The sequence below is a fragment of the Chlorocebus sabaeus genome, chromosome 17, assembly GCF_047675955.1.
Source record: "Chlorocebus sabaeus isolate Y175 chromosome 17, mChlSab1.0.hap1, whole genome shotgun sequence".
Taxonomy (NCBI): Eukaryota; Metazoa; Chordata; class Mammalia; order Primates; family Cercopithecidae; genus Chlorocebus; species Chlorocebus sabaeus.
The window spans coordinates 52,466,248-52,494,037 of record NC_132920.1 but is presented as its reverse complement, the minus strand read 5'-3'; the positions used below and the strand labels follow the sequence as shown (position 1 = coordinate 52,494,037).

The 27,790-nt window shown below is 46.2% G+C and overlaps 2 protein-coding genes across 8 annotated transcripts in view; one reads left to right on the top strand and one right to left on the bottom strand.

Annotated features, from left to right (window-relative positions):
- The window catches only part of TRAM2 (translocation associated membrane protein 2), a 79,326-nt gene extending 64,874 nt beyond the window's left edge, over positions 1-14,452 (top strand). Inside the window, exons 5-11 of one of the 2 annotated variants that reach the window (XM_073006062.1) lie at positions 1,935-1,993; positions 3,185-3,269; positions 3,893-3,963; positions 5,382-5,486; positions 5,776-5,919; positions 6,864-6,960; positions 8,267-14,452. In XM_073006062.1, coding sequence (XP_072862163.1) covers positions 1,935-1,993; positions 3,185-3,269; positions 3,893-3,963; positions 5,382-5,486; positions 5,776-5,919; positions 6,864-6,960; positions 8,267-8,290 — 585 coding nt within the window. In that variant the 3' untranslated portion in view covers positions 8,291-14,452. Of the gene's footprint in view, positions 1-1,934; positions 1,994-3,184; positions 3,270-3,892; positions 3,964-5,381; positions 5,487-5,775; positions 5,920-6,796; positions 6,961-8,266 lie in introns of both variants that reach the window. The other variant, XM_007972256.3, reaches the window with a different exon arrangement.
- Positions 14,453-20,224: 5,772 nt separating this feature from the next.
- Positions 20,225-27,790, bottom strand: part of EFHC1 (EF-hand domain containing 1) — a 73,500-nt gene continuing 65,934 nt past the window's right edge. For all 6 annotated transcript variants that reach the window (XM_007972258.3, XM_007972259.3, XM_073006060.1 and 3 more), the window contains 2 exons: positions 22,320-22,530; positions 20,225-20,373 (listed from right to left, as the gene is read on the bottom strand). In XM_007972258.3, the coding sequence (XP_007970449.2) occupies positions 20,302-20,373; positions 22,320-22,530 (283 nt within the window). In that variant the 3' untranslated portion in view covers positions 20,225-20,301. The remainder of the gene's footprint in view (positions 20,374-22,319; positions 22,531-27,790) is intronic.

The following is a 27,790-nucleotide window of genomic DNA, read 5'->3' as shown; positions in this document are numbered from 1 at the left end:
TTGATTTTCTGATTTACTGAAGCAACCTAGCCTGAAGTTATTGGACCAGAAGTTTTGTGGCCCAACTCAGATTTCAGCTGTGCTACTGAAAAACTATCTTGGCTGGGCGTGATGGTGCACGCCTGTAATCACAGCACTGTGGGAGGTTGAGGCAGGCGGATCACCTGAGGTCAGGAGTTCGAGACCAGCCTGGTCAACATGGTGAAACCCCGTCTCTACTAAAAATACAAAAAATAGCTGGGCGTGGTGTTGTGTGCCTGTGATCCCAGCTACTTGGGAGGCTGAGGCAGGAGAATCACTTGAACCTGCAAGGCAGAGGTTGCAGTGACCCGAGATCGTGCCATTGCACTCCAGCCTGGGCAACAAGAGCAAAACTCCGTATCAAACAAACAAAACAAAACAAAACTATCTTATTTCAGGAGATCCTGCCTATCTGTGTTTTCATTTTCTCATTTCTAAAATGAAGTCATCCTAATCTAATCTGCTCTGCCTTCTCTGAGTGACAAATGAGAGCCCTTTCTTCAGAAGAGAGAAATTGCACAAAGCATTCATCATTCGTTCATTCAGCCAACTGGTGTTTATTGCACTCCTGTAGTGTCAGCTGACTCTTGCTTGTGGCAGATTTTTTCTTTCTGTGTTTTGTAATCTTAAATTATAAATTCATCTTTAGCAAGGTTTTATCTGTGGCAATCCTGAGCATCCTTGAATGAGGGTATGTCCCTAGGGTATCACTGGCCCACAACGCTATTAATTCTAATTTCTTAGCTTGGTGGCTTTTGGATCACACAGGTGGTATATTTCACCTACAAACTCAGAGTGAACCTGAGGTTGCAGATTTTTAGAATGCATGATTTTGTTTTCACCTTGAGTATGGGCTGAGCAGACATCTTCATTTCCCTGTGTTGATCAGCAAACACTTTCTAGTCTTTCTTCTCTCTGAGATTGCGGCCTTTCAGAGGTCCTGATCTTATACAAGGGTCTCAGGGTCCACCTCCCAAGGCACCATCTTCTGTTCTCACATGGGCACAAAAACCCTGGCCCATGAGAAGTGCCTTCTGGGCTGCTACAGTGTCACCTTACTGCTCTGCCTTTTAGCCTCCCTCTTCCTTTGGGTCCCGGGGGGTTTCCCTTTCTTACTGTGAACTCATCAGCTCTTTGTATTTAAAAGAATATTCGTTAGATTGCCGCCAGCATTTTTAGATGTTTTGTGATGGGAGGATTTTCATGTTACCTTCCCCACCCCATATAAGGTGCTGGGCTAGATATTAGAATCCTAAAGATAGGCAAGAAAAGGCCCTAATGTGAAGGGACTTGCAAGAGTAATGGAAACAACGGACAGTAATGACACGGTGTGGTAGGTGTCAGAGCCCAGCTGCATGGTGAGGCCTACAGGGTCCTGCCATGTTTCTTATTCAGCAGGATGTGAAAAGCCAAAGTAGGCTTTTCATTTTTCCAGCGGGTGGTGATTCTAGAGTTCATTTGTGTATTCATTATAGAGGCATTTCCTGAGCGCCTGCATGCCAGGCACAGGACTAGACACTGGCACATAAACTGTCTCATTCATTTCCAACAATAACTCTGTGAGGGTGGATATTTTTATTTTGTTTTGCAGATGAGCCAGCTGTGGCTTAGGGAGACTAATTAGCTTGCTCAGAGGAGCAAGACTAATTCGCTTGTCAGACTCATCTTCAGATGTGGGTCTTTGGACCTCAGACCATGGCCCTTCCTACTCCAGCATGACTCTTCCACAGTAAAGAAACCAGCCAAGCACCAGGGGTCCCACACAGAGAAGTTCTCTGTTTTTGCATTTCCCCTTCCTTCCTCTTTCTGTCAGGTGGGGGCTGGATGCATCCCTGACCCCTGGACCAGTCCTAGGGCCCCCAGCAGGTCTCGTGTCCACATCTCTAAATGGTCTCTCTTCTCACCCACTGCAGGAAGGATACTTAACAAACCCAAGAAGCCTCTGGGAGGACTACCCGCATGTGCACCTCCCGTGAGTATTCTCATGACTCAGCCCCAGGGAGGAGCGACCGGGCCCGCTGCCTTCCTGTCCCAGCTGAGTGTGGCCAGAACACCACAGGCCCAGCTGGCCTGATGAGCAGGTCATGCCCTGAGCCTATTGTGGATGGTAGACTTGTCTGGAAGCCACTTCTTCCAGCCATGCTTGACCAGAGAATCCCCAGGTGAAATTCCATCTGTGCTGGCTCCCATCACGGAGGTGCCTCAGCTGCACGAGACAGATATAGAAGCAGAACATCTCCCTCCATAATGGCAGCCCCCTGACATCCGTAGAGTGTCTTCCCTTCTGGCCTGCCATGGCTGGTGCTCTGTCGGAGCCAGCGTCCTCTGCCTCATATAGTGCTGCCAAGAGGGCAGTTTACCCCAAGGGCAATACCTGGGGCCGTCTCCCTCAGGAGGCCACCCTTTGCCTTTCCTGAGAACTTTACTTTTTGTCTTTTTTTTTGAGATGAACTTTTGCTCCTGTTGCCCAGGCTGGAGTGCAATGGTACGATCTCAGCTCACTGCAACCTCCGCCTCCCAGGTTTAAGCGATTCTCCTGACTCAGCCTCCCAAGTAGCTGGGATTACAGGCATGTTGCACCATGCCCAGCTAATTTTTGTATTTTTAGTAGAGACGGGATCTCACCATGTTGGCCAGGTTAGTCTCGAACTCCTGACTTCAGGTGATCCACCTGTCTCAGCCTCCCAAAGTGCTGGGGTTACAGGCGTGAGCCACTGCACCTGGCTGCCTTTCCTGAGATCTTTAAGAGCAACAATAGTAAAGGACATAGGACTGAGTTAGAATCTTCCCTTGCTGCTTAGAGCCGTTCGTTGTGTCAGTATATCTGTTGGTCCCCATCTCCATCAACAGTGCTCTGTAATCAGCTCCCTCCTCAAGGCTGAAGGATTCCTCCTCCTTTGCACTCTTTTAATCATGTTTGTTTCTTTCTGTGGACTTTCTGTGTCCCTTTTAGTGGTCTTGTATGTGGAACAAGGGCACAGGCCAACGGAGAAGCCAGGGTCCCAGGCTCAGGGTGCGGTGGTCACAGGCCTTACTCCCTTGCTCCTGGACCAGCTCCTCACAGGCAGAGTCTCGGCCCATGCTTTTCCCTCCCGTGCTTGGCCAGCGCCTGCAGGGACACTTTTCTCTATCCTGCCCTTGTGACTTGCCCCCTTGTCTCCAGCTTCCAGGTGAAGTTTTTCTACCTATGCCAGCTGGCCTACTGGCTGCACGCCCTTCCTGAGCTATACTTCCAGAAGGTACGGAAGGTGAGTGCTCACTTCTCCCCCTTCTTGGAGGCCATTCATTCACCACTCCCTTCCTGCTATTCCCGGGGGTACCTCCCTTCCTTTCCTCCAGAAGCATGGAGTGTTGGGTGGTGATAGGAATATGTTCGGGGTTGAGCAACATGCTGAGTCATCTCTTGGAGAAGTGCCATGTAGACCCCCATGAGTGTTGTCCACCAGTGTCAGTCTCTTGCCTGCCTCTTCCACCAGACCTGTGGCTTTGGAGGAAACCTAACTCTCATCTTCTAGATGTCAAAGAAGAGGTCTTTGCCATTTCCATAGTCTTTTTTAATTTTTACTTTTTATAGTTTCCTTCTGAATTATTTCCAAGAGCCCTCTTCTCCAGTCCCTGTTTCTTCTTTCTCAATCCAAACCTCGCCCTCTGACACTAGACCCAAGGCTGCTGGAATTTGGGAATGGACCTGAATGCCCTTGAATTTCAGCAGCCTGATGCAGTGGGACTGTGGGACTCGTGGGACATGGGACTGTGTGTTAAAGCAGCCCAGAGAAGCCTGGCCTTCTCTCAACCCCCTGCACTTTTCCCCCTTCCCTGAGTCTTCAGTTAGGGAATTAGCAAATTTACCATCTGCTTCTCTTGTTTCCAGGAGGAAATTCCCCGCCAGCTCCAGTATATTTGCCTGTATCTGGTGCACATAGCTGGAGCATACCTCTTAAAGTGAGTGAGACCATGGAGCCAGCCAGAGTTCCTTGCCCTTTTATGTCCATGCATCTGTCCACACAATCATATAATTATCAGGCATTTGTTGACACCCTCTGTGTGCCTAGCACCATGCTAAGACTTGACAATACAAAGATGGTAATGGAAGATTCTTTATCTTCAGTGGTTCATTCTTAGTCTGAAGAGACAGTTATAGACATAGGTAAGGAGAGTTTAGAATGATGAGCACCATAACACAGTATGTATCATCTACTCTGCAACCCAGAAGAAGACCCTCAACAGAGAGAGCCAGGAAGACTTCCAATGGATGTTGGCCTTTGAACTATGGCTTTGCAGCTTGAAGGCCTCCCAAAGCTGGGCTCTTGCCTCACAGTGTCCAGTGTAAACACTGCTACAGCTCGTAGCCCTGGAATTCCTTTCCCTTTGGTTTATAATGACTTGGAGAGTAGGTCTCTCTTGGTTGATCTAGAGGCAGAAAGAGTTGCTGTAATGTCAGTTCTTGAGAGCCTCTTTTATGAAAAGAGTTCTATTGATGGTAATAAGCTGTGTCATTGATAATTTGGGCTTTTGCTGAGTGTTATCCATGCAGTAAAAGAGAGCACCTCACACTTTCTCTAAGCTGGCACTTACAGAGCTCACTGTGTGTAACTTTCTGCCAAGGTGCCTGGAAATCCCGAGGTGCATTGGACTAGGTCCTTGCAGCAGGCATCCTGTGCAAATGACTGACTTGGATTAGTGAGATTCAGGCGGGGAGGGAGCTCTCGAACTCTGTCTCCTGTCTCTGGTGGCCTGTAGCAGCATCAGTTCATGGATGGGTCTTTGAGGGCCGAAGGCTGTGGGGTGATGCCAGCTCTGCCCTTGTGTTGGATGCTTATGTGTCACATGCCTAATGGGTCTAAGAAGCCAGTCTGCACTGTCACCGTAGCAGTGGTGAGGACCGGGGAGAATGTACGAGCAGGACCACACAGAAGGAGCACTTCCTGCTTCTGCATGTATCTCGGAGCTGTGAAGACTTGGATAATGGAAAGTCAGCCAACAGGAACACTTCATATTCCTATACTCAGAGCTCAGCAAATGTGTTCTGAGTACCTTTTATGTGCTTGGTTCCAGCCAAGGTGATGAGTGCAAGGTGCTAAGTACTGTGAAGGGCCTATGCCAGGTTTGCTGTGGGAGCAGGCAAGGGCATCTGACCGAGACAGGACAGCTGAACAGCCAGTGGGTCTGTATTAGGAAAAATGTCTTAAAGGTGTGACAGCTAAACTGAATCCTAAAGGATGGAGCAGAGCCAGCCAGGGAACGTGGGAGTGGAAAGCAGAGTTCAGCCAGGCACAGGGGACAGCCTGAGCCAAGATGCAATGGCTTCTGCCCCACGAGCATCTCGGAGGGAATGTAAGGCTAGTCTTTTTCCCCCTCAGCCTGAGCCGCCTGGGCCTGATCTTGCTGCTGCTGCAGTACTCAACTGAGTTCCTCTTCCACACGGCTCGACTCTTCTACTTTGCAGATGAAAACAACGAGAAACTGTAAGTGGGGCTGCTGCAGGCTGGGCTGCTTAGAGGCCTGGGCAGGGGTTCCCGGTGAGGCCCGGAGGGTTGGAGGGTCCCTCCCTGGGTGCACACTGCCCACTTACCTGCAGGTGGTGCCCTCACGTTATTTTTTTCTGGAACATCTGAGTTTAGATATCTCATCCCTCAAGCACTTTCCCAGCCACCCTTGAATCCTCTTCCCACTTGGGATGTCTTCTGGAGAAGTGGGTGAAGATTCCTTCAAGGGCGCTAAAGACTGACATCCCTTTTCTGCCTCTGTGGGCAGGTTCAGTGCCTGGGCTGCTGTTTTTGGGGTCACCCGCCTCTTCATCCTCACCCTTGCCGTGCTGGCCATTGGCTTTGGACTGGCTCGCATGGAAAACCAGGCATTTGACCCCGAGAAAGGGAACTTCAACACTTTGTTTTGCAGGTGAGTCGAGCAGAAGTCCAAGGTGATAAGCCAGGGCTTCCTGAGTACCACAAGGAGCCTCCTGAACTTGGCGCAGCCCCTGCAGAAGGTCTGGAGGCAGCAGACCCTTTAGTCTCCCACGTGTTGTTATTTTTTTGGAAATCTTTGGATATCAGGCCTGAAGGGAGAAGAGATAGCAGCCTCTGGTTCCATCCAAACCATCTTCACCCCCTGGTCCTCGTTTGCTCAGACTGTAGTTCAAATAGGAGTCCCGTACATTTGTCTGGCACTTCGTGGCACATAGAGATGTCACACTCAGTGTCTCAGTTGATATCATTCTCTTCTTCTTGCGTGTGGGGGCTTTAAAACTATGTGCTCAGTGCCCTGGCCAGTGGCCTCCTGTACCAGTGAGAAAGGCAGCGAGGAAGCCACTATTTCCCAGAGCCCCTAGGCCCAGGAGAGTGATTTGCCCAGGGTTGCTCCACTTTTAAGTGACATGTTAAATGAGAAGCCACTCTTCCAGAAATTCAGATCATTTGAATTCCACCAGTATTTGTGGAGCTTATATTAGTCTTGTTCTGTGTGATGTACGCAAAAGAGACACAGCCATAGACCCCTCCCTCGTCACGGGAGTAGCGTGATTGTAGAGCTGGCCGTACGTCTGTCGCCACTTCCTTCCCATCTCCCTGGCACGTGTGATGTGTGCTGCAGCGGAGACTGACTGAAGCACACACTCTTCCTGGTGATAGTGGTGGTATGCGGGAGGGCTGGCGGTGAAAGAGGAGCTGATGAGCCATGGCAACGGCAGGGCCCCTGGCCCTTGTTCTCCCCCGCACAACCCAGCCACAAGGCTGTGAGCCCAAGCCCCGGCCTAAGCCCACCCCCCGCCCCTCCGTAGGCTCTGCGTGCTGCTGCTGGTGTGTGCCGCCCAGGCGTGGCTCATGTGGCGCTTCATCCACTCCCAGCTGCGGCACTGGCGGGAATACTGGAATGAGCAGAGTGCAAAGCGGAGAGTCCCAGCTACACCCAGACTACCAGCCAGGCTCATCAAGAGGGAATCTGGTGAGTGCCAGGGCCCTTGGCAGAGAGGAGCCAGGGAAGTCTGGCTGGGATGGGTGGGAGGAGCCGAGGCACCAGGCTTCTTGGGTGCTCCCCAGACCCATCCTGCCAGCTTCTCCTTCCTGACTCCTTCCTCAGGGCTGGGGCTCCTAGCTCCCTGGTTGGCACGTGGCTGGGTGTGGGCCAAGGACAGACTGGGTGGGGCTGGCCCTAACTAGGCTGGGAGCCTTGGCCACCGTGGGGCAGGGCAGTGGCTGGGCGGGGAACTCTGGCAGGAAGCGTGTCCTCAGGGTGGCTTCTGGACCCCAGCCAGCTGCTGCTGCTGCCGCCGCCCATTCTCAGTGCCGGACAGTGGCCTCTGTCCTCACCTGCCCTTTTGCTCTACATCTCAGCCTGCCCCTGCCTCCCAGCTTGCTGGCTCCTCCTCTGTCTCCAAGAATGACTCACAGTGACACAGTGCTAGGTGGGGGGTAGGGGTAGGACACCCACTTCTCCTTTGGCCCCTGCATGCACTCCAGTCATCACCCACCTTCAGCAGGTCTCCAGGCCCTGCCAACCCTGCACGTTCTGCCCAGCCTGGGGACCTGTCTGCACTGGGCGCTGCTTTCTGACTCACCTGCTTTTCTCCAGGCGGCCACCTGGTTGGCAAAGGCGTATGTGTGTTTGAAGCAGACACGCGCACAGCTGGGTGTGTCGCAGAGTCAGGCCTGGCTGGCAGGGTGGTATGGGGCATAAGACTGCAGCCAGTACCTCTGACTTTGAGCAGGCGCACGGAGGTATTTTGAACAATAGAAAGAGCACAATTTTTCTGCCAGAAGAGTGTTGGGCATCCGCGCGAGGCCTTGTTCCTACAGCCTCTCGTCTCCCTCCCTTCTGTGGCCGCTGCTCCTAGGAGTACTTGCTGAACTGGAAATGGGCTGATGCCTTGCAGGGGCCTGAGAGGAACTGAGGACACTGAGACAGTGACAGCATCTCAGTGATTTCAGCGAGTATCTAGCCCCAGCCTCGGGCTTGGGCAGGCTGGCCTCTGTTGTTGCTGAGTTACTGTGCGTCATCCGAGGCCCTTCCTGCTAAAGCGCAGTCAGAGACCAAGCCTCCCAAACGGGGCCCTGGGGAAGACAGGACCCTCCTGGGAGCCATCTGCTGGCTTCTGTTTGCTGTGCAAGGCTGCAGCCCTGCGCCCCTTTGGTGCATCCATGTGTAGCAGACGGGCTGCCTGGACCCTTTCCTTGGCCTGGCTCCACCCTCCCCTCTCCTGCCTTAGCTGCAGCAGAAATACCATGTATCCTTGTCTCTCTCCACTTCCCAGGTTACCATGAAAATGGAGTGGTGAAGGCAGAGAACGGAACCTCCCCACGGACTAAGAAACTCAAGTCTCCCTAAAGCCAAAGTGCTAAGAACAGGAATCCTCTTGGTGGGGGCCCAGCAGGGGGTGAGGAGCCCACGCCCCTCCCTGCCTCCTCCTCCCTGCCTGTGATGCTCCGTCTCAAACGACCGAAACCTGTCTTTCAATGTGGGGTTTCGCTTTCTTTCTTCTTGGCTTTCTCTTATTCTTCCACAAACCATTCTCAATAAAGCCAAAAATCTTTCTCTTTCTCCCCCTCAGGCCACCTCCTGTCCTCACTCCTGTCCTGTGCTGGCTTTTCCAGAACCCCAGGCCCCGGTGGCTGGCACCTTTCTGCTTGCTCTGTCTCTTCCCTCATGGCTGCTGCTTTTCCTTTTTCCTTTCTAATTTCACCTTATCTTGCCATTTTTCTGTCTGATTTTTACAATGGGAGGGGAGCTAAGATTGCAGTCCTGTCTTTCGGTCCCCCAGGGCCTGCCAGTCAGAAGGCTGGGGCTGGTAGCAGGCCCTCGGTGGTCCTCATGTGGATGGGCAAGAAGGAGAGAGAGCGGCCCTCTCGGATCATCATCTCCTTGGTGCTGATTAACTGATGAGATATATGATTCCAGTTCTGCACGTACCATCTTGAGGCACAGCAGCCACTGCTCGTTGTAAATGCCAAGGCATTTGGCTTTGGAACATGACAACTCAACCCAGAAGGATGGTGTGAACTCAGTTGGGTCCCATGACTTGAGCGCTTACCAGTGGCTGGCCGCGGATTGGAAGCCAGCCTGCTGTCACTCTGTGGGGGAGACATGTCTTCCCACTGCTTAGAGCAAGAGCAGAGCAAACTGCACGGCAGGCCCCTCCAGAAAGGTAATGGTGGCAGAACCCACAGAGGAGTCGACCTAGGCCTTTCTTCAGCAGTCCCCGTCGCTGTTGCTTTTTTAGACATTCACAAGCATTCAAAACCAAACCAAACAGCGGTTCATAAACCTGCCCGAGATACGCTGGTCCTCACCTCCAGAGCCAGCCAGCCCCATCAGGGGCCAAACTTACTACCTTGACTTCATCTCTAGCTGCAGAAACACTAAGCCTCAAGGGCTTCAGCCCCATGCCGGTCCGTTGGTGTCCAGGGAGGGTCACTTGGACCACTGTCCATCTGGCCGCCCTTGTTGAGTGTTCTTTGGAATTGTCGTTTGTTGAGCACAACTACAGCATTTTAGGCTGCATGAAACCATGACTGACTGAGAATCACTCTCTGGGTAGATGATAGGCGCCTTTCTGGCTGCTTCCCTCACAGATTCTTTCCCCTCCCCTCCACCTGAAGACAAGGCCTCCAAGTCCTTATGGTGCCTTGTGGGAACTTTTAGAAGGGGCGTTCAGCTTTAAAAAGGTCCTAATTATGGCAGGGCGCAGTGGCTTATGCCTGTTATCCCAGCACTTTGGGAGACTGAGGTGGGCAGGTCATCTGTGGTCCGGAGCTGGAGACCAGCCTGGCCAACATGGTGAAACCCCATCTTTACTAAAAATACAAAAAATTAGCCAGGCGTGGTGGCAGGTGCCTGTAATCCCAGCTACTCGGGAGGCTGAGGCAGGAGAATCACTTGAACCCAGAAAGCGGAGGTTGCAGTGAGCAGAGATTTTACCATGGCACTACAGCCTGGGCAACAAGAGCAAAATTCTGTCTAAAACAACAACAATAAAAAAAGATCCTAATTAAGAACCTCCGAGGGCCGGGCGCGGTGGCTCAAGCCTGTAATCCCAGCACTTTGGGAGGCTGAGACGGGTGGATCACGAGGTCAGGAGATCGAGACCATCCTGGCTAATACGGCGAAACCCCGACTCTACTAAAAATACAAAAACTAGCCGGGTGAGTTGGCAGGCGCCTGTAATCCCAGCTACTCGGGAGGCTGAGGCAGGAGAATGGCGTAAACCTGGGAGGCGGAGCTTGCAGTGAGCTGAGATCCGGCCACTGCACTCCAGCCTGGGCGACAGAGCGAGACTCCATCTCAAAAAAAAAAAAAAAAAGAACCTCCGAACTCTGTGCTGAGGCGAAGGGGAGGTTCTTGGTAGGTGCAGGAATAGTAGTGTCATTTGGTATACTGGTCATCTTCCTGACATCACAGCAGAAACCAAACCTGAATTTAGATCAAAAAGGGGGAAATGGGTCTTTTCATCAAGGCAACTCCCCTTCTCCAAGTCAGTTACATCGAAGATAAATTTTAACTTCCCAGTAACTGAGGGATTTGTTTCCTAACGCCCTTGGAGGCCTCCATCCCTCTCCACAATAAGGTTGCAGAAATGGGAAGAGCTACCTGTGGTTGCTTTTGATTACCCTTAGGAAGTGAGACAGTGTTTTTGAAAATATGCATTTCCCCCATTTCTCCCTCTCCTTCCCTGACACTTCTCTGGGCTGCACAGCAGAACTGTTGGTGAAAGGGCAGTTTTGGTATCAATACAGCAGACCTGATACGGGATCGCTTAGCCATTTCAGTCAAACAGCCCCGACAGAGGCTGTAATTGAGTTCAGGCCCCCCACCTTGCCTGGTAACTGCAAATGGCGTGTTCAGTCAGCAGCCTCCTACGCCCACCTTCCTCCCCCATTATAGAACACCCATCCTGGGTGCTCTCCAGGCTGTGTCATTGGCAGGGCTTCACATGCAGGAGGCTTCTCTCAGGTGAGCCCAGGTTAAACTGTTGAGTTGTGCCTTCAACAGATATGTATGGCATGCTGGGATGTGCCAGGTGCCTGCGCTGTGCCAGATGCTGGAGAGGTAGTGTTGAGCAGAGCAGCTGAAGTCTTGCCATCAAGCAACCTTCATTCTCATGCCTGTAGGTTTCCGTTGCTCTGTCCCAGGACACTTGGCGTGCCAGAGACACCACAACTTCATGTGCCTGTCTCTTGCAAAGCTTTCCGTGCTGCCAGTACCTCATGCCTTGGATGTGGTCCCACCAGCCCAGTGGCCGGAGTCAACTTAGGCTCTGCTTCCTGGTGGACAGGGGTGTGCTAAGGGTTTATTTTATGTGAAACAAAAACCCTGAGACCGTGAGTGGGGCTGGCATCTTGCCAGCCTGGGCTTCAGGGATGTTTGGGGAGGAGGGTGGTTAGAGGGTAGTTGTAGGGTACTTTGTCACCCCCCACCCCGCCCGCCACCCTCCCTGGCACGTTTATTTCACAGCAGAGCCAAGTCTTTGGCAGGTCGACACAGACTCTGTTGCCAGAGCTGAAATAATTCCACTTCATCCTATGAGCTTGTTGGGCTAGCTGTTCTAATTTTGGTCACTTTGGCTGTTTTCCTCAGTTTGATGCATTTTCTCCTGCCCCAAAGTGCCAAGCCATTTGTGAAGGCTCCGCCAGACACCTCCAAGCTTGAGAGTTCGGCACCATGCACCGAGGGCAGGAGGAAAGACGTGACCTACCTCAGCAACTGTGGCCTCTCGACAGCCCTAACTTCAATTTGTGGGGAAGCCGACAGACACAGTGGGAGGAGAGGGAGGTGGCGCTGGTGGACCAAGGATCCGTGCTACCGGCTCCCCTCCTTGGAGGTGCAGTGATGATGGGAGTTATTTTTACCATCCGGGCGCTGATAGCTGCACTATTTATAAATTGCATGTGCTCCTTTTGAAGGTAGGGGATGGTTCTGGGCGAAGGGGGAGCAGGCTGAGCCAGGAGGGGAGCTACTGTCCTCCCTTTCGAGTCAGTTCTAACCCTGTGTGTGTCTGGGCCACCAGACGGAAATGGTTGCTGAGAAACTTGCTCATGTCCCAAGGCATAACTTCCCAACATGTAAGAAACCCCGGTAGACACCTTGCTGCCCTGGCCACATTCACAGATCCTTGTCTTGACCGGAAACCCTGGGACCCTAAGAACCCCCGAAGCTTGGGGTGGGTGTGTGCTTCTGGGGTCTCTCTTTGGACCTCCTTTGTCAGTACCCCTTGACCTTTTTCTCAGCAGCTAATAAGAGGTTGGGTGAAAGAGTGCATCTCATCCCAGGATTCCACAACAAAATTCTTATCTTCCACGGATGCTTTAATCAGAAGTGGGTTGCCGACTCCCTTTGTGCCTAGAAAAGGCCTCGGCTTAGATTTCCTTTGTATGCTTTAGCCTTCCTAGTTGGCTTTTCCTAGGCCTGGTATGAGAGAGAGGGAAGTCTGCACATAACTAATTCTCCCGCCTAAGGGCCAGTGGCACAAGTGCACAAACTTCAGTTCTTGATGTTCTCAGCTCTCCCCTCTAACAGAGGGAGTGCTGAAAGCTTGTGAGTCAAGACAGTGGTGTGCTCTTCCTCCCTTGCTCTGCCTTCCAAGCTTATGGTTCCTTTCCTCAGGAGAGGACTTCAGGGATTATTGGAGGATTAGGTCATTGTCAGATGACTGGAAAACCTAAATAGGATCCCTCTCCAGCCCAAGGTTGTCCCAGTGAGGAAGACTTTACCAACTTCTCACTCTTTACCCCACTTCTCGCATGAGTGTTAGCTCCACCTCGCAAAGGCTGAAGACCAGTTCCCCCCAGTGAGAGCTGCCTCATTCTTTTATGGAGTTCCCTTGACTGGCAGAGCTATAAAGAAGAGCATTGGGATTTGCAGTCTCCACGTAGCCTTTCGTGCTTGGCAACCCCTGTAGACTTTTTGTCCCAAGCAGATTGCGCGCGCGTGCGCGTGTGTGTGTGTGTGTGTGTGTGTGTGTGTGTGTGTGAGAATAAGTGCCTTACTTTGCTGTGTGGTTTTCACTTGTACTCCGTGGCCAGCCCCCAGCTGCCAGGGCTCGATGGCTGCTTGTCACAAGCAGCCAAAGACACCATACCTCAGTACAGTTACATATAAAAGGGACACGGATTGTGACAGTTTCACCCCATTTGTTTCAAACCCCGCTGCCCAGCATTAGGGTCTGTGGCGTGTTCTGTTTTTGGTTTCTCCCTTGTGTCAGTTCTCTTCTGGCCCAGCTGGGTGGCTGTGGAAGGCAGTGAGGTGGTCCAACCACAAGCATACCTATTAAGGGAAGCCCAGAGTTTCCAGCCCCCTCCTCGAAAACTCCCATCTGGCCCCACATAGCAAGCCCTGCTTCTCCATTATTTTCCCCACCGCCAGATTTTTTTAAAAGGCACACTTACCATAACCTCTTTTGGTCTATTTTGCTTCCCATTCAGCCCAAAGTTTATATGATAAAGGAGTTCACTTTTACTTCCCAGTCTCAAGTGCTAACACATACATATCTGACTGTTGCAGAACGGTTTGAGCTCCTAATTCAGTGTTACCTTGTGTTAGTCGCAGCAACCCTCTCCCCTGCCCCTTGCCTGTCCACGTTTTTCTCGCTCTTCCGGGTTGTGCAATAACTCTCCCAGCCGGTGGTCCTTTCCACAGCCTTTCTGTCCCTTAGAACATCTAACTGGGGGAGAAATGGGACCCATGGGAGGGGTAGTCATCATCCCTCACAGAAGAAATAGCCTCTTTCCTTCTGTTGCTGTCATTCTCATCCTGGGTGGGTTTCTGTGGCACTCTTTTAGAACATGTAGCATCATCTTAGAGGTCTATTTTTACAAAATCTGTTGAAGAGGAAAAAACCATTCTCATGATGGGGCTTAAGTCATTGTCCAGGAGTAAGATTAGTGTGGTGCCCATAACATCACCATCACTCTGCCTAAAAGCATTCTAGAGCTTCTTGTTCACGTGAGAGGAAGGATATTTTGCCAAGCAGCAGCCGCAGGTGGATAGCCCTGTTCACCTGATAGGCTCTGGCTGTGATAGTAAATATAATACCACCGTTTCCTTGGGTACAGATTTGAGTGTTCATGTGATGAGACTGTAAACCTCATTTTTCAGTTCCTCTGTTTAAAAAAACATCTGAAGGATAAACTAAGGCTGCTGGTGCCCTGAGCAACTGATAATGCAAATGTGGACAAATTGTCTGTTTTCTACTCTAGCCTGTTCATATGGACCAAATTTCAACAAGGAACTCAAGGAAAATTTGTACCTGCCGTATTTATGCTTTCATGTAAAAGGGTTGGGGGAGGGGTGTCTTTTTACTTTTGGTGAACTGTTTTTCAAAATCATTTTTCCACTGTTTCTGTCTGGTTTTAAAACAAATTACAGTTTTGTATGGATTTTTGAAATGTACATTTTGAAACATCAAATATTTTCTGAAATAATAAAAGGCAGAAAATGATCAGAATTCTCATAATTTCCTTGATGTGCTTTTATACAGCGATGCTTTTAACATGGATGTTTATGTTTGCTTAAAGGAGTTTGCAATGAATTTTAGCCCTCGTGTCTATTATTTTTCACTTTATTAGTCATTTCTTACATATCTCCATCCGTATTTGTCCATTGTGCTGATATGAATTAGAGAATTAGAATTAAGGATGGAGAGTCAGTTATGTCAAGTGCTGGATAGTAAGCATCATTTTTATTTGAATCTTTAATAGTAAAGTGGGAAAGGGGTTTTCTTAACATGGGGTTTTGTGGGTAGGAAGCTCCAGAAATAAGCACATCATCCTTGATGCCTACTATACTATGACGTTGTTTAGCTTGGAGGAAATGGGGTTTCGTTTGTGTAAAGGCCAACAAACATGTTGGTGCTGACTAGATGACATCCAAGTGTTAGTAATAATGGCGGGCAGTGGGGATTGCTGGTGCCACTTACATGGCTGCTGTTGCGTATAGCTGCCTGCTGTGTTTACCAGAACCATCTTTGGAGAGATTTCAAAAGATGAGTGCAGTTACAGGTGGCAGTTAGTCAAGGACACCCATGGGGTGTGAGAATTAAAGAGGAAATGTTTGCTTGAGGTGAAGGTGAGTGGTTCTGATGCATGGCAAGCTTCATTGTAGACTTGGGTCCTGCTCTGCCATAAGTAGTTAGGTGTACTAAGCAGTTAACCTTTCTGAGTCTTTTTGCTCATCTGTGTCAAAAGGGTTTCATGTTTTGCAATGAATGGTGGTGAGAGACTTAGAGATACTGAATGCTAAGTTCATGGTACATATAAAGCACTCAAATTGGCTTTTTAAAATGAACTGATGTGCCAGCAGGATATTCAGGAGTCACTTACCCAAGTGACTCTTGATACTCTGGAGACAACATTTAGAGATGTCTTCTCTACCTGTTTGTCCCAAATACCCTCAAAGCCTATAGATATGGATTTGATACACCTTAATTTGATGGTATTTTCAAGGCCCCCCTGGTGGGGCAGACAAGGTACAGGCCCAGGTTTCTGAGTAGTGGCTAACTCACAGCCCATCTTTACCCACAAGGCAGATTTTTATTAGTCCCAAAGCCGTAAGCACTATAAGCAGTCTTAGTCAAATTCTTCAGTTAGACCTGATAGCTTCAGCTACCAGCGCTAATCTTAATTCTCTCTCTGTCTCTCTCTCTCTGTGTGTGTGTGTGTGTGTATTAGAATCTTTCAACTCCCTGGTGGCCAATTTGAAGTGATGATCATTTCTGCTTCCTACAGTATTGCTTGCTGCAGGCTAATGCTCAGCTTTCTTCTGTCATCTGAGCCTGACACTCCAGATGCGTGCCAGCTGTGACTGTAGCACAAGGTAATTAGTGACATCCAATGGCTGTACTGCCATTCAGGATTTTAGTAGAAAAAGTGATTTGCTCTAACATTTGTGGCTCCTACCCTTGCTGCTTTGTATAAACAGGTGAGCAGCAAGTGTGTGGACACCACAGAAATGGCCTGCTGGCTTTGGTCTTTCATGAAATCGCTTTTATACCTTGTGATGGTGCTGTCAGAGATCAGCTTCTCAATCTTAAGTAAACTTAAAAGGAGATGCAAGGCAAGAAGTGGACAGCAAACTTAAGGAGTGGATGTGAATAGTGCCAGCTTTGTTGAAGACAGTTCCCTTTGAGACTATAGGCCTAGCTACTCAGAAGGCTGAGGCAGGAGGATTGCTTGAGCCCAAGAGTTTGAGGCTGCAGTGAGCTATGGTCACACCACTGCATTCCAGTCTGGCAACAGAGTAAGACCCTGTCTCTAAAAAACAAACAGAGCAAACAGAAAAACAAAACAACCAAAAGCAGGCTAGAGGATACTAAATGAGAACTTCCTAAATCTCCATTTTGGCTGAGACCCAGCGCTGAGGACAAAAATTGGCAAATATTTCCATATGTTGCAGATTTGCTGCTGATCCATGAATGATTTGCTGAGGGGGAGCCCAAAGCGACTCTACCACAGGAGGCAAGAGTGATGGAGAAAATACCAGAAAGTGCAAGCTGCTTGAAAGAGGCTGTTAGAGTACCTTGGGTCTGCAAGCTAAGTGAGGGGATACTTTAAAAGACTCAGGGTTTGACACGTGTCTGTCCCCTGGAGTTTGGAGAGCACAAGGTTTGGGGTACCTGGTTCTCCCCTGAAACAGTCAAAAGGAAAGGGATTGAGCTGCCTAATTACACAGCCAAGAGAGCCATCTGGGTGAGAACATGGCGAGAATGCACAGCCTGGAAGGTGTGTCAGCCCGAAAGGGCCTCCTGGGAAGATCAGAAGGAGCTTTGGAGAGCATGCCATTAGAGCCGGGGTGGTCAGGTGCTGACTGGGTCCCCTCCACCTGAGAGTGGTGCACTGGGCAGTTTCCGGTTGGAAAGAGTTCTAAGTATTCACCAAAATGGGGCTCTGAGCAAAGGACATGGAATCAACCTAGATGCCAATCAGTGGTGGATTAGATTTTTTAAATGTGGTATATCTACACCATGGAATACTATGCAGCTATAAAAAACAATGAAATCATGTATTCTGCAGCAACATGGATGCAGCTGGAGGCCATTATCCTAGAGTGAATTGATGTAGGAATAGAAAACCAAATATTGCATGTTCTTACTTCTAAGTGGGAGCTAAACATTGAATACACATAGACATAATAATGGGAACAATAGACACTGGGGACTACCAGAGTGCGGAGGGAAGGAGGGGGTATGTGTGGAAAAACTACTTACTGGGTACTATGCTCACTACCTAGGTGCAATATACCCATGTAACAAACGTGCACATGTACCCCCTGAATCCAAAAAGAGAAAAAAGGTGCTCTGGGAGAAAGAGTCAGCCTTTGGGCACATGTCACTCAGAGACTGGGCCCCACATTATGACATTACTAGCCACAGAAATAAGACTTTGCCCTTTTTCTCTGGTTTCTACCCCCTTAACCTTTCCCAGAGCCTACATGGGCTAGAAACAGCAGCACAGCTGAATAGGAACAAAGGGAGAAGACAGAAAGAAGGGAGGAAGAAGGAACCACTATCATCACCCCAGTATACACACTCTCTACCACAGGCTTCTAAGCCTGGGGAAGGACTGAGCAGGGCCAGGCAGGATAGAGCTTGGTAATTTTTAAACTGAAAAAACTTGTAAAATACAGATAGACCCCAACTTTCAACGGTTCAGCTTATTTTCCTACTTTACAATGGGCTTATCAGGGTTATTAAATGTGTTTTCAATTTGTGATATTTTTTACTTATGTGAGTTTATTGAGACATAACCCCAAGTAGAGGAGCATCTGTAGTTGAAAGTGAGATACTGTCTTAAATAGTTATGAGCGACTGAAGGTAAAACAAAACAAAACATGGGTTATTCCCAAGATAATAACCTGGAACAGAAAAGGAGTCAACATAATATATTCACAGCCCTTTCAATAAGCTAGTTACAAGTAGCTGAGCTCATTAGGGAAGGAAACACCAAGGGAAGTTCCCTAGAAGTTCTGAGAGGGCAAAGCAGTCTGAATTCTATGTAACTCTATCCTCACTCATACCATGTTTTGGGTGGCTTGGGGAATTTGAGATAGCATGTTTAAAGATGAACTTAGTGGCTGACTTCAACCAAAGAGCAGCCCTGATTCTAAAAAGCCAATCAGAGCTCACTAGAGAATAGTAACTGCAACTCGTCTTTTCTTCCTCTCTCAAGGCTGGGCTCTCTAAAAGCGGTATTTTTCTAATTTTTTTTTTTTTTTTTTTTTTTTGAGATGGAGTCTTGCTGTGTCACCCAGGCTGGATGGAGTGCAGGACGTGGCCTCGGCTCACTGCAACCTCTGCCTCCGGGGTTTAAGCGATTCTCCCATTTCAGCCTCCTGAGTGGCTGGGACTACAGGCACACGCCACCACACCTGGCCAATTTTTGTATTTTTAGTAGAGATGAGGTTTCACCATGTTGGCCAGGCTGGTCTCGACCTCCTGACCTCCAGTGACCCACCCGGCTCCACCTCCCAAAGTGCTGGGATTACAGGTGTGAGCAAGTGTTCCCAGCCAAATCTTTTTATTTTTATTTTTTTACTACAACCCACATCAAGAAATACATTTTACATGATGATCCAGTAAATCCACTCTCATTTGAAACAGAAGCCTCAGCCCAGCATGGTGAAACCTCGTCTCTACTAAAAATAAAATTTAAAAAATTAACTGGATATAGTGGCACATGCCTGTAGTCCCAGCTACTCGGGAGGCTGAATCACTTGAACCCAGGAGGCAGAGGTTGCAGTGAGTTGAGATCACGCCACTGCATTCTAGCCTGGGTGACAGAGTGAGCCTCTGTCTTGCTCAAAACAAAAGAAAAAAAGAAAAAATACCCTGCTAGGTATACCAGATATTTTCTATTATATTCCTTCTTTTTTTTTTTTTAAATGCAGGTCTAATGGGCCTAGAACCAGTTTGAAAAATGGGTGTATATTTCCCTCAGTATCAGGGTGGGCAGATGGGTAGTGGTGGGGCCATTGACTAGCAGCAACAGCGATACTGCATACTGATTCCAACATCCCAGATGATTCTTCTAGAGAATTCTAACATTCCTCCTGCTCTTGATCATTCTACATCTGAATTAGGGTTATCCAGAGAAAGAGAACCAATAGGATGTATGTATACACATATATGTGTACATATATATACACATATATACATATAAACATGTACATGTGTGTATGTGTATATATATGTATATATTATATATACACGTATATATTAGATATATATGTATTATATATACACGTATATATTATATATACATATATATATATAGAGAGAGAGAGAGAGAGAGAAAGAGTCATAAGGAATTGCTCACACAGTTATGAAGGCTTACAAGTCCCAAGATCTGCAGGGTAAACTGGCAAGCTGGAGACCCAGGAGAGCTAAAGGTGTAATTCCAGTCTGAATCCAAAGGCCTAAGACTTGGGAGAGCTGATGGTTTAGGTCCAGTCTGAAGGCCAGCAGGCTCCAGACCAATAGCTGATGTTTGCATTTGTGTCTGAAGGCAGGAAAAGGCTGATGTCCCAATTTGAAGCCAGTCAGGCAAGAGGAATTCTCTTACCTGGGGGAAGGTCAGCCTTTTTATTCTACTCATGTCTTCAAATGATTGGAGGAGGTTAACCCACATTAGGGAGGACTATCTGTTTTACTTAGTCTTCTGATTCAAATGTTTATCTCATCCAAAAATACCTTCACAGAAACCCCCAGAATAATGAAATATCTGAGGCTGGGCACAGTGGCTCATGCCTATAATTCCAGCACTTTTGGAGGCTGAGGTGGTAGAATTTCTGGAGCTCATGAGTTTGAGACAAGCTTAGGCAACATAATGAGACCTTGTCTCTACAAAATAATTTTTAAAATTAGCTGGGCATGGCGGCTTGAGACTGTTGTCCCAGCTACTGGGGAGGTTAAGCGGGAGGATCACTTGAGCCCAGGAGTCTGAGGCTTCACAGAACTAGGATAGTGCCACCACAGTCCAGCCTGGATGACAGAGTGAGATCCCATATCTAAAAAAATTTAAAATATTTTTTAAAAAAGAAAGAAAGGAAATATTTGGGCCCCCTGTGGCCAAGTCAATTTGACACACAAAATTAGACATTGCTATACCCCTATTGCCCTAAATAAGGCACCAATCTTAGATCCTATTAGATCCAGTTTAGTTTCGACTTCAGTAGTAGTGAAATAAGAACCAAAACAGAAATAAAACTTCAGGAACTCTGTAAATGCCTCTATGAAGAGTGTAAGGTGTATTTCAAAGCATAATTCCAATATCAGAAATTGTCTTGCATTTTCTCATCAGGTCAGTTTGAGAAAGCACGAACAAAGTTATAGTAGTTAATCTTGCCTTCTCCATGAGAGCACATCCTGATTAACTGCAGAGAGAGCAAAGAGAATAGGTGAGACAGATCCGCAGGGCTTCCGTCAGCTCAACTGCAGAGTGCACTTATACATAATGATCCCCAGCCTTTGTAAATCAGTTCCGAATTTTTATATCTTCAAGTTGATTCTGAAATGATCCTGTGAACCTGGCAGGTAGGACAGATATCATCCCCATCTTACACTTAATGAAACCAAAGATGGATGGAGTAAATGACCTTCCCTGTTGAAGGTCAAAAGAATGAGGGTCATGATCAACTCGGTATATCACTGGAGGCTATATGAGTAAACAGCAAACTCTTTCTCATGAAAGCAGGATGTTGGCAAACTGACAAACTGCATCTGCTGCCCAGAAGGAATGCTGAGGGCAGTCATGACCCAGGCACAAGTGTTTCTTGTGATTAGGCACATCTGAAGCCTGTTAGCAATAATGTGAACCTGTGATCAATTAAGCAACTGACCAATCGTTACCTCCTCCTCCTTGTTCTTTCTACCCAATAAAGATGAAGGGGTGTAGAGGCTCGGGCAGCTGTCTTTGCTCACTAGAAGCAGGGAGCTCTCTTCTTTCCCTTCCTTTAAAATAGTTACTTTTCTTTTAAGTTTTCATTTCTGCTTTCATCCTCCTTCATTAACTCTCGTAATGACGGTCTCAAGTAGTAACAGTAGTAATTGTTGTAGTGACGGTCTCAAGTAGTAACCGTGGCAGTCTGCCACACTTCCCAAGATTTCAGAACTAACATCCATATTTATAAAAGCACTTTTAGTTGTTTTTATATTCAAATAAAAGACTGTCCACTCAGCTCATGAGGAGTAAGACTTTTTAAATAGCAGGCTCTTGCTACCGCAGCCTAACGGAAGGGTCTGGTTATGCCACTGCTCAACCTGTGTCCCTTGAAACTCAACTGTGACTGGTAACGGACTGATTTTCTGTGGTTATTTTTATAAGACATATGCAAATCTGTCCCACCCCCACTTTCCTGCTGCACTTGCCAATGACTGCCATTTCTCTCTCCCGTGTCAGTTCCCACATCAGACAGTATGAAGAATTTGAAAATCAAAAGTTGGGCATGCTGTCAACCTAAAATTTGAGGAGCTAAATGTGTGTTTGGTCCACATAAACAAACACTCTTCTATCTGCCCTCCTACTCACTCCCTGCTAATGTTTCTATGACAAATCCTTGTCTCCAACCTAGTCACTAGCCCTAAACCAAACCCGTTCCTAAATGACTCTTAAATTATGAACACCTGTTTTGGCTAAAAGATCTTTAAAAGGGCCTACAGAACCTCAATATTCTTAATCAGTAAGAATGTCTCAATGATAATAAGCCACAGTCCTTGGCATTTCTTAGGGGGACTTTGTTCTGACTTCCAAGGGAACCCTGGCTAAAGGGTTTATAATGAAGAAAAGGCATGAAAGTCCCCCTTCAACTGACTTAGAAAAATTCAAGGAAGAAAACTTCCATGCCCTTTCTGCATCTGCTGCTGGTCATGCTACCATTACTGACAGATGCCACAGCCCTCCCACAGTGGCCACGCCCTCTTCCATGCTAACCCTACTGATGGGCCAGTGTAGGTATCAGCTGTGAAGGATATCAAAGGTTGCCAACCAGTCTGCTCAATCAACATCTTTGAGCCTCCCCTTGGTAGCTGCCCCTCCTGGATCATCTCTGTTGCTCTTATTCAGTCCTGACATGTTGGTCTACTAACTACTCTGTGTTGTCCAGCCCCAGGCCCACTTAAAGAGATGCCCTGCAACAGCAATTAGAAAAGAATGCCAATGCTAGAATCAACGGGCAATACCTAATCAGGACAGAATAGTAGATCTGATCTGAACATCCTAAATCTGTGTCAGCTGTAGTGAAATACATATACAATTGCCTTTAGGAAAGAATGATCAGTGCTTAGCCTTTGCAATCAACTCAGAAGAGTAATTCATACTGACCTCCTTAACCAAGGAGTCATCCACTGGGACGTTAAGTGATTCACAGATTTTAAAGAACATGTCTCTGTCCACATATCCTGAAGCTTCCTTGTCATAAATTTGAAATGCCTCACGAATGTTGTCTTTGCATGAGTGATCTTTCAGTTGCTTCTGAATTGTGTCTATTAATGCTTCCAATTCCTGCACGCCTGGATTCTTTTCAGTTTGCTTGCTGTAGAGAAAGGAAGGAAATGACTGCACATGGTATTTATTCTTGACCAATCTCATCTCAGTGACCAAAGTTCTTACTTGATGAAATCAGTGAAGCTTCTAATCCCAGCTTTGAGACTGAGCTGACCAATGACTGGACACTTGCCCACAGGCCGATAGCTGACCTCCACATCAGGAAGGCGTGATTAGGGGCAGTTTTTGAATTTCCTCCCTTCTTGCTCAGCCTCCTTTCCTGCCATCTGTTAATCACTGCACTACAAGGAGGCAAATCTAATACCACCACCATGCCAAATTTGGCATCTGTGGAAGTCACATCATTGTCTCTTACTGATGTTGCAGATTAATATTTCCTCATCTACAGCTAAATGCCTGAGTGATATATATAAAGAGAGATGACAGATAGATAGATACAGATATTGATATTGATCTGCAGCCAAGAATCAACCATTTATACTTTTAATATTATTGCCTGTCCAATTCACACTGAATTTTGTGAAAGGTTATCTATGGAAGCTAAGAGATTGCTCTGTGAGGTAGAGTGAGAAGTTTGGGCTTAGCATTTACTGAAATTAAGAGAGAATAGTAGCACAGGGTATTGGAAAGAGAGAGGTCTAACCCTTCAATAATAAGTAGAGGCTCAATTTTTATTTCCTCTGAAAATGAAGGTACAGTTATAAAATTAAAAAGTTTAGAGCTGAAAGATTCCCTCATATTTCATCTTCATAAATCCTTTTAGAACAAAATGGGCCAAATAAACTCAGTAAGCATTCTTCCCTCTTTCAGTGATGAGAAAACACATCTGAAGACCTGAGTGACTGATCCCACATCCCGTGTCAGTGGCAAGACTAGCACTCACATCCTACTCCAGTTCCAACATATTCTCTCAATTGTGCCCAGTCACCTCTCACTGAATTCCTCTCCTTCCATAACTTGAAAACTGTCAATCTACCATTGCTTTTCTGTATTTGTTTTTCTTGTGTATAATATTTTTAAAGTTCACTGTTGCAAATAACCTCTTTTTAACTTATTTCCCCCTTTTACCTGCTGGCAAGTCTTGCTGGGGAAGGTATAAAGTGGAATAACCTTTCAGGAAAAATTTGGAAACATGAAGCAACAGTCCAGCAAATAATCTCAAATAATTTATCCTAAGGAAATAATCATGGGTTGTATGCAAAGATACATCTATAAGATTGTTTTGAGATAGCCCAAATGTCCAAAAATAGGGAATTAAATAATTTACACTACAATAAAGGAATGGAATAATACTGTAGCCATTGAAAATGCTGCAGAAAGAGTATAAAGGTATTTTTAGTGAGAAAATCAAGACATAAATGTATGTATAGAGTGTTACCTTGTGTTATAAAAGTTGTGGGGGAATAAGAGTATGTACTTAAAGTTGTTTATATTATTTAAAGAAACTCTGAAAAGATATTCAAAAAAATCAATGAAAGAGGTAGTTACCTATGGGGAGTGGAGGGTAAGAAGTAGGTACATGAAAGATGGGGTAGGAGCAAAGCTTCTCCTTGGTCCCTTCATATATATGTCTTAAAATATTTTATTTCACAAGGGTTCATGATAGACTATCAAGTGAAAAAAGCAAAATAGTATTACAGAATTTTCCACTTTATATGCATCTTTAAAAACAAAATATTAGGCCGGGCGCGGTGGCTCAAGCCTGTAATCCCAGCACTTTGGGAGGCCGAGACGGGCGGATCACGAGGTCAGGAGATCGAGACCATCCTGGCTAACACGGTGAAACCCCGTCTCTACTAAAAAATACAAAAAACTAGCCGGGCGAGGTGGCGGGCGCCTGTCGTCCCAGCTACTCGGGAGGCTGAGGCAGGAGAATGGCGTGAACCCGGGAGGCGGAGCTTGCAGTGAGCTGAGATCCGGCCACCGCACTCCAGCCTGGGTGACAGAGCAAGACTCCGTCTCAAAAAAAAAAAAAAAAAAATATTAGAAGTAGTTATCTCTGAGTTATAAGATTTTCAAAAATTTTTGCTTATTTCCATTTCTATTACCTAGATTTTTATTCCCTAAATTTTCAAATGCTGGTCATGTGTTACCTTTGTAGTAAGCCAAGAACAATAAAAATTGTTGTAATAATCCCCAATATCTAAATGCTCTCTAGCATTATTCATTATAGAAGCAGAATATGTTTATCTGATTAATGTAATTCAAATCACATATACTAAATTATGAATGACCACCAGGGAGCTATTTTAGTGGCAGGAAGCAGTCAAACCTCAATCTTCCATGTGTTTCCAAGAACTAGAGCCATGAAACATATAAAGTTAAAATGTGATCATCCAATCATTTGGGGAAAGAGACAATAACTCTCCCTTTCCCGAAGAAGCCAGATTCCCATTCTCCTTTATACAGCAGGAAAAATGCCCATGGCATCTGCTGCCTTTGAGTAAGATGGAGTAAATTCACAGATAGATAGCAACAGGTGGTACTGTTTAAGGAAGAGCTAGTTCAAGTTACAGCCCTTACTTTATTGCCAAAGCCCAAGTCAGGGCACATTCTGGAAAAGAGCTGCAAGTTACAGGGCAAGCTTTGCTCACATGGGTCAACAAGAAAACACAGGGGCCAGCTGGTTACGCCCAACAGGGACTGCCAACTGAGAGGTGGCTGGAGGTCCTAACATGCTGGGTGAAGACTCTGTGCCAAGTTCTCCAATGACCTTCCTTAACTTCCATAAAAGTGAACGTGTTTTATAGAGTGGCTAATCTTCCAGAGGTAAGAGGGATGTCACAGTTTTCTGTGTGCTCTTCGAATACTTTGCTATAAGCATCCTGGCAAAGTTCTCCACTTAGAAAATGAGACAGATAAGCAAAAAGAAGGAATAAGGAAGAATCAGAAAGATGAAAATGACAATGGCTTCATTTTTAGTTGTACAGAGTGGGAGATGCTGGTGGCTCAGATGAACAAAGACATGTTGAAAATAGATTCAGCAGAATGGTCAGGAGAGCAATTCAGATACTGCAATGTCTAGAAAGTTTAGAGAAGGCAAGCAAGAGGACAAAAAACAGGACCTTGAGAAATGTCAACCTAGTAGACAGAAGTAGGAAAGACACACAGAATAGGCTTTAAGAAAGGTAGGACTACCAAAAACTTTGAGTTTCCAGAACTCAAAAGAGGATTTCAAAAGAGGGGTGGTAAAGAGTAATCAATATTATATGCAGATCAGAAAAACTGAACACTAGACCAAGGGGTCAGCAAACTATGACACCCAGGCCAAAGTCAACCTGTTGCCTATTTTTTATACATAACATTTTATTGAAATACAGCCACTCCTATTCATTTACATATTGTCTATGGTTACTTTCATGCTGTAAGGGTAGAGTTGAGTAGTTACGCCAAAGAAGGCATGATCCATAAAGCCTAAACTATTTACTACCTGTCCCTTCACTAAAAAAAAAAAAAAAGAAAAGAAAAAAAAATTGTCAACCCTTGCTCTCAGAGAATAGATTATGTGCTCCCTATTCTCTTATATAATTGCCTAAGCATTTAATATAAGGTTTGGTATATGGTATAAGCTCAAATATCTGTTGAATGAATGACTAAATGAGAAGAGTCCATTATACTTGGAAACAATCAATGACCTTCAAGAAAGAAATTTATGAAGCAGTCATTAAAAAAAGTCATAAAGATTCTGGAGCAGTCAGGAGGGAAGTGGTTACAGACACAAAATAGAAGAATTAGATTTGAAGAAATAGGAGGAGTTACTTATCTCTGACAAAAGAAGGTAAAGAGAAGAAGAGTGATAGTAGAGAAACATTCTAAGATGAAGGGTGAGAAAACTGATGAAGCCCACATTGGATCATTTGATCTCATATTTGAAACCAAATTACTTCCATTTCCTTAAAGAAAATGGAAAAGGAAAAGAGAATATTTGGACAATTCTCATGGGAAAAGTAGCTGGAAGTAAAAAAGAAAAAGATTAAAAAGATCATTGAGTAAGAGAGTCGGGTCCTCTTGAAGCTGAAGCACATAAAAGGGCATGTTAATGGAACAAGAATAATACATATGAACCAATGTGTGTATGTATCTATGCTATTCACACAGGTGGATTTCCTGTGGAGGGTGGGTTAATAAGTGTGTGCATTTGCTCTCCTTAAGTCTGAGTTCAAATACTGCAATGAGGACCCCAAACCCAAAGAGAATTTAAGACCTTGAAGATGAAGTTAATACTCAGTTACCTGTGCATTATTCTAATTTTCTGGCTCAGAGAAAGCAAATGGCCAACTCCAAATTTCATCATCTTGGAACTGACAATTGACATAAACAGTACTGGTCTGACAAGTACTCATGATCCCCTTTCATGACTCTCTGCAATGAGTGGCAAAATATATTTGTAACTGCATTTCCTTAGAGCAGGATTCTTTATCAGATGGGTGAGTCAAGAGCTAAATGCAGAATAGCTAGGAAACACAGATGTGACCGTGGATTCTTATCATCTCCATGCATTTTCCCTAACTCATCTCTCTGACCCATCACAAGAGAAGAAAGGGAGGGTGAGGATCAAAATGAGGATGGCAATGGATCTCTTAACCCATGTCATAGTCCATTTATGTTGCTATGAAATAACTGAGGCTGGTAATTTATTTTTTAAAAAAAAGAGGCTTATTTGGCTCAGAGGTCTGAAGACTATATAAGGAACATGGTACCAACATTTGCTTCTGGTAAAAATGTCAGGCTACTTCCTTTCATGGTGGAAGGGGAAGGAGAGCAGACATGTGCAGAGATCACATGATAAGAGAAGAAGTGAGAGAGAGAGAGTAGGTGGTGCCAGGCTCTTTTCAACAACAGTTCTCATGGGAACTACAAGTGAGAACTCATTCCTATGAGAATGGCACCAAGCCATTTATGATGGATCTGCCCTCAGGATCCAGACACCTTCCATGAGGCCCATCTCCAACACTGGGGATCAAATTTCAACATGAGGCTTGGTGGGGCCAAACAAACCATATCCATATGGCAACCTAAAATTTGAATTTCTCCTTATTTTTATTGATATCATATTCTAAGAGTCACAGTGGTATCTTTTCCTCATTACTGCATTTTAAAAAACAAATTACTAAATTTAAAAAAAATGTGAAAGATGATTTAATTAGTGGTATGCTGAAGCAAGAAGCTTTCCAGTATCTGCTGGTATTTGCATAAACAAGGGATAATTACAGAAAAAAACTTTTGGGAAGTATTAGAATTAAATATATGACTATGAATATGAAGTGGGTCTTTAATGCTGGTCAACC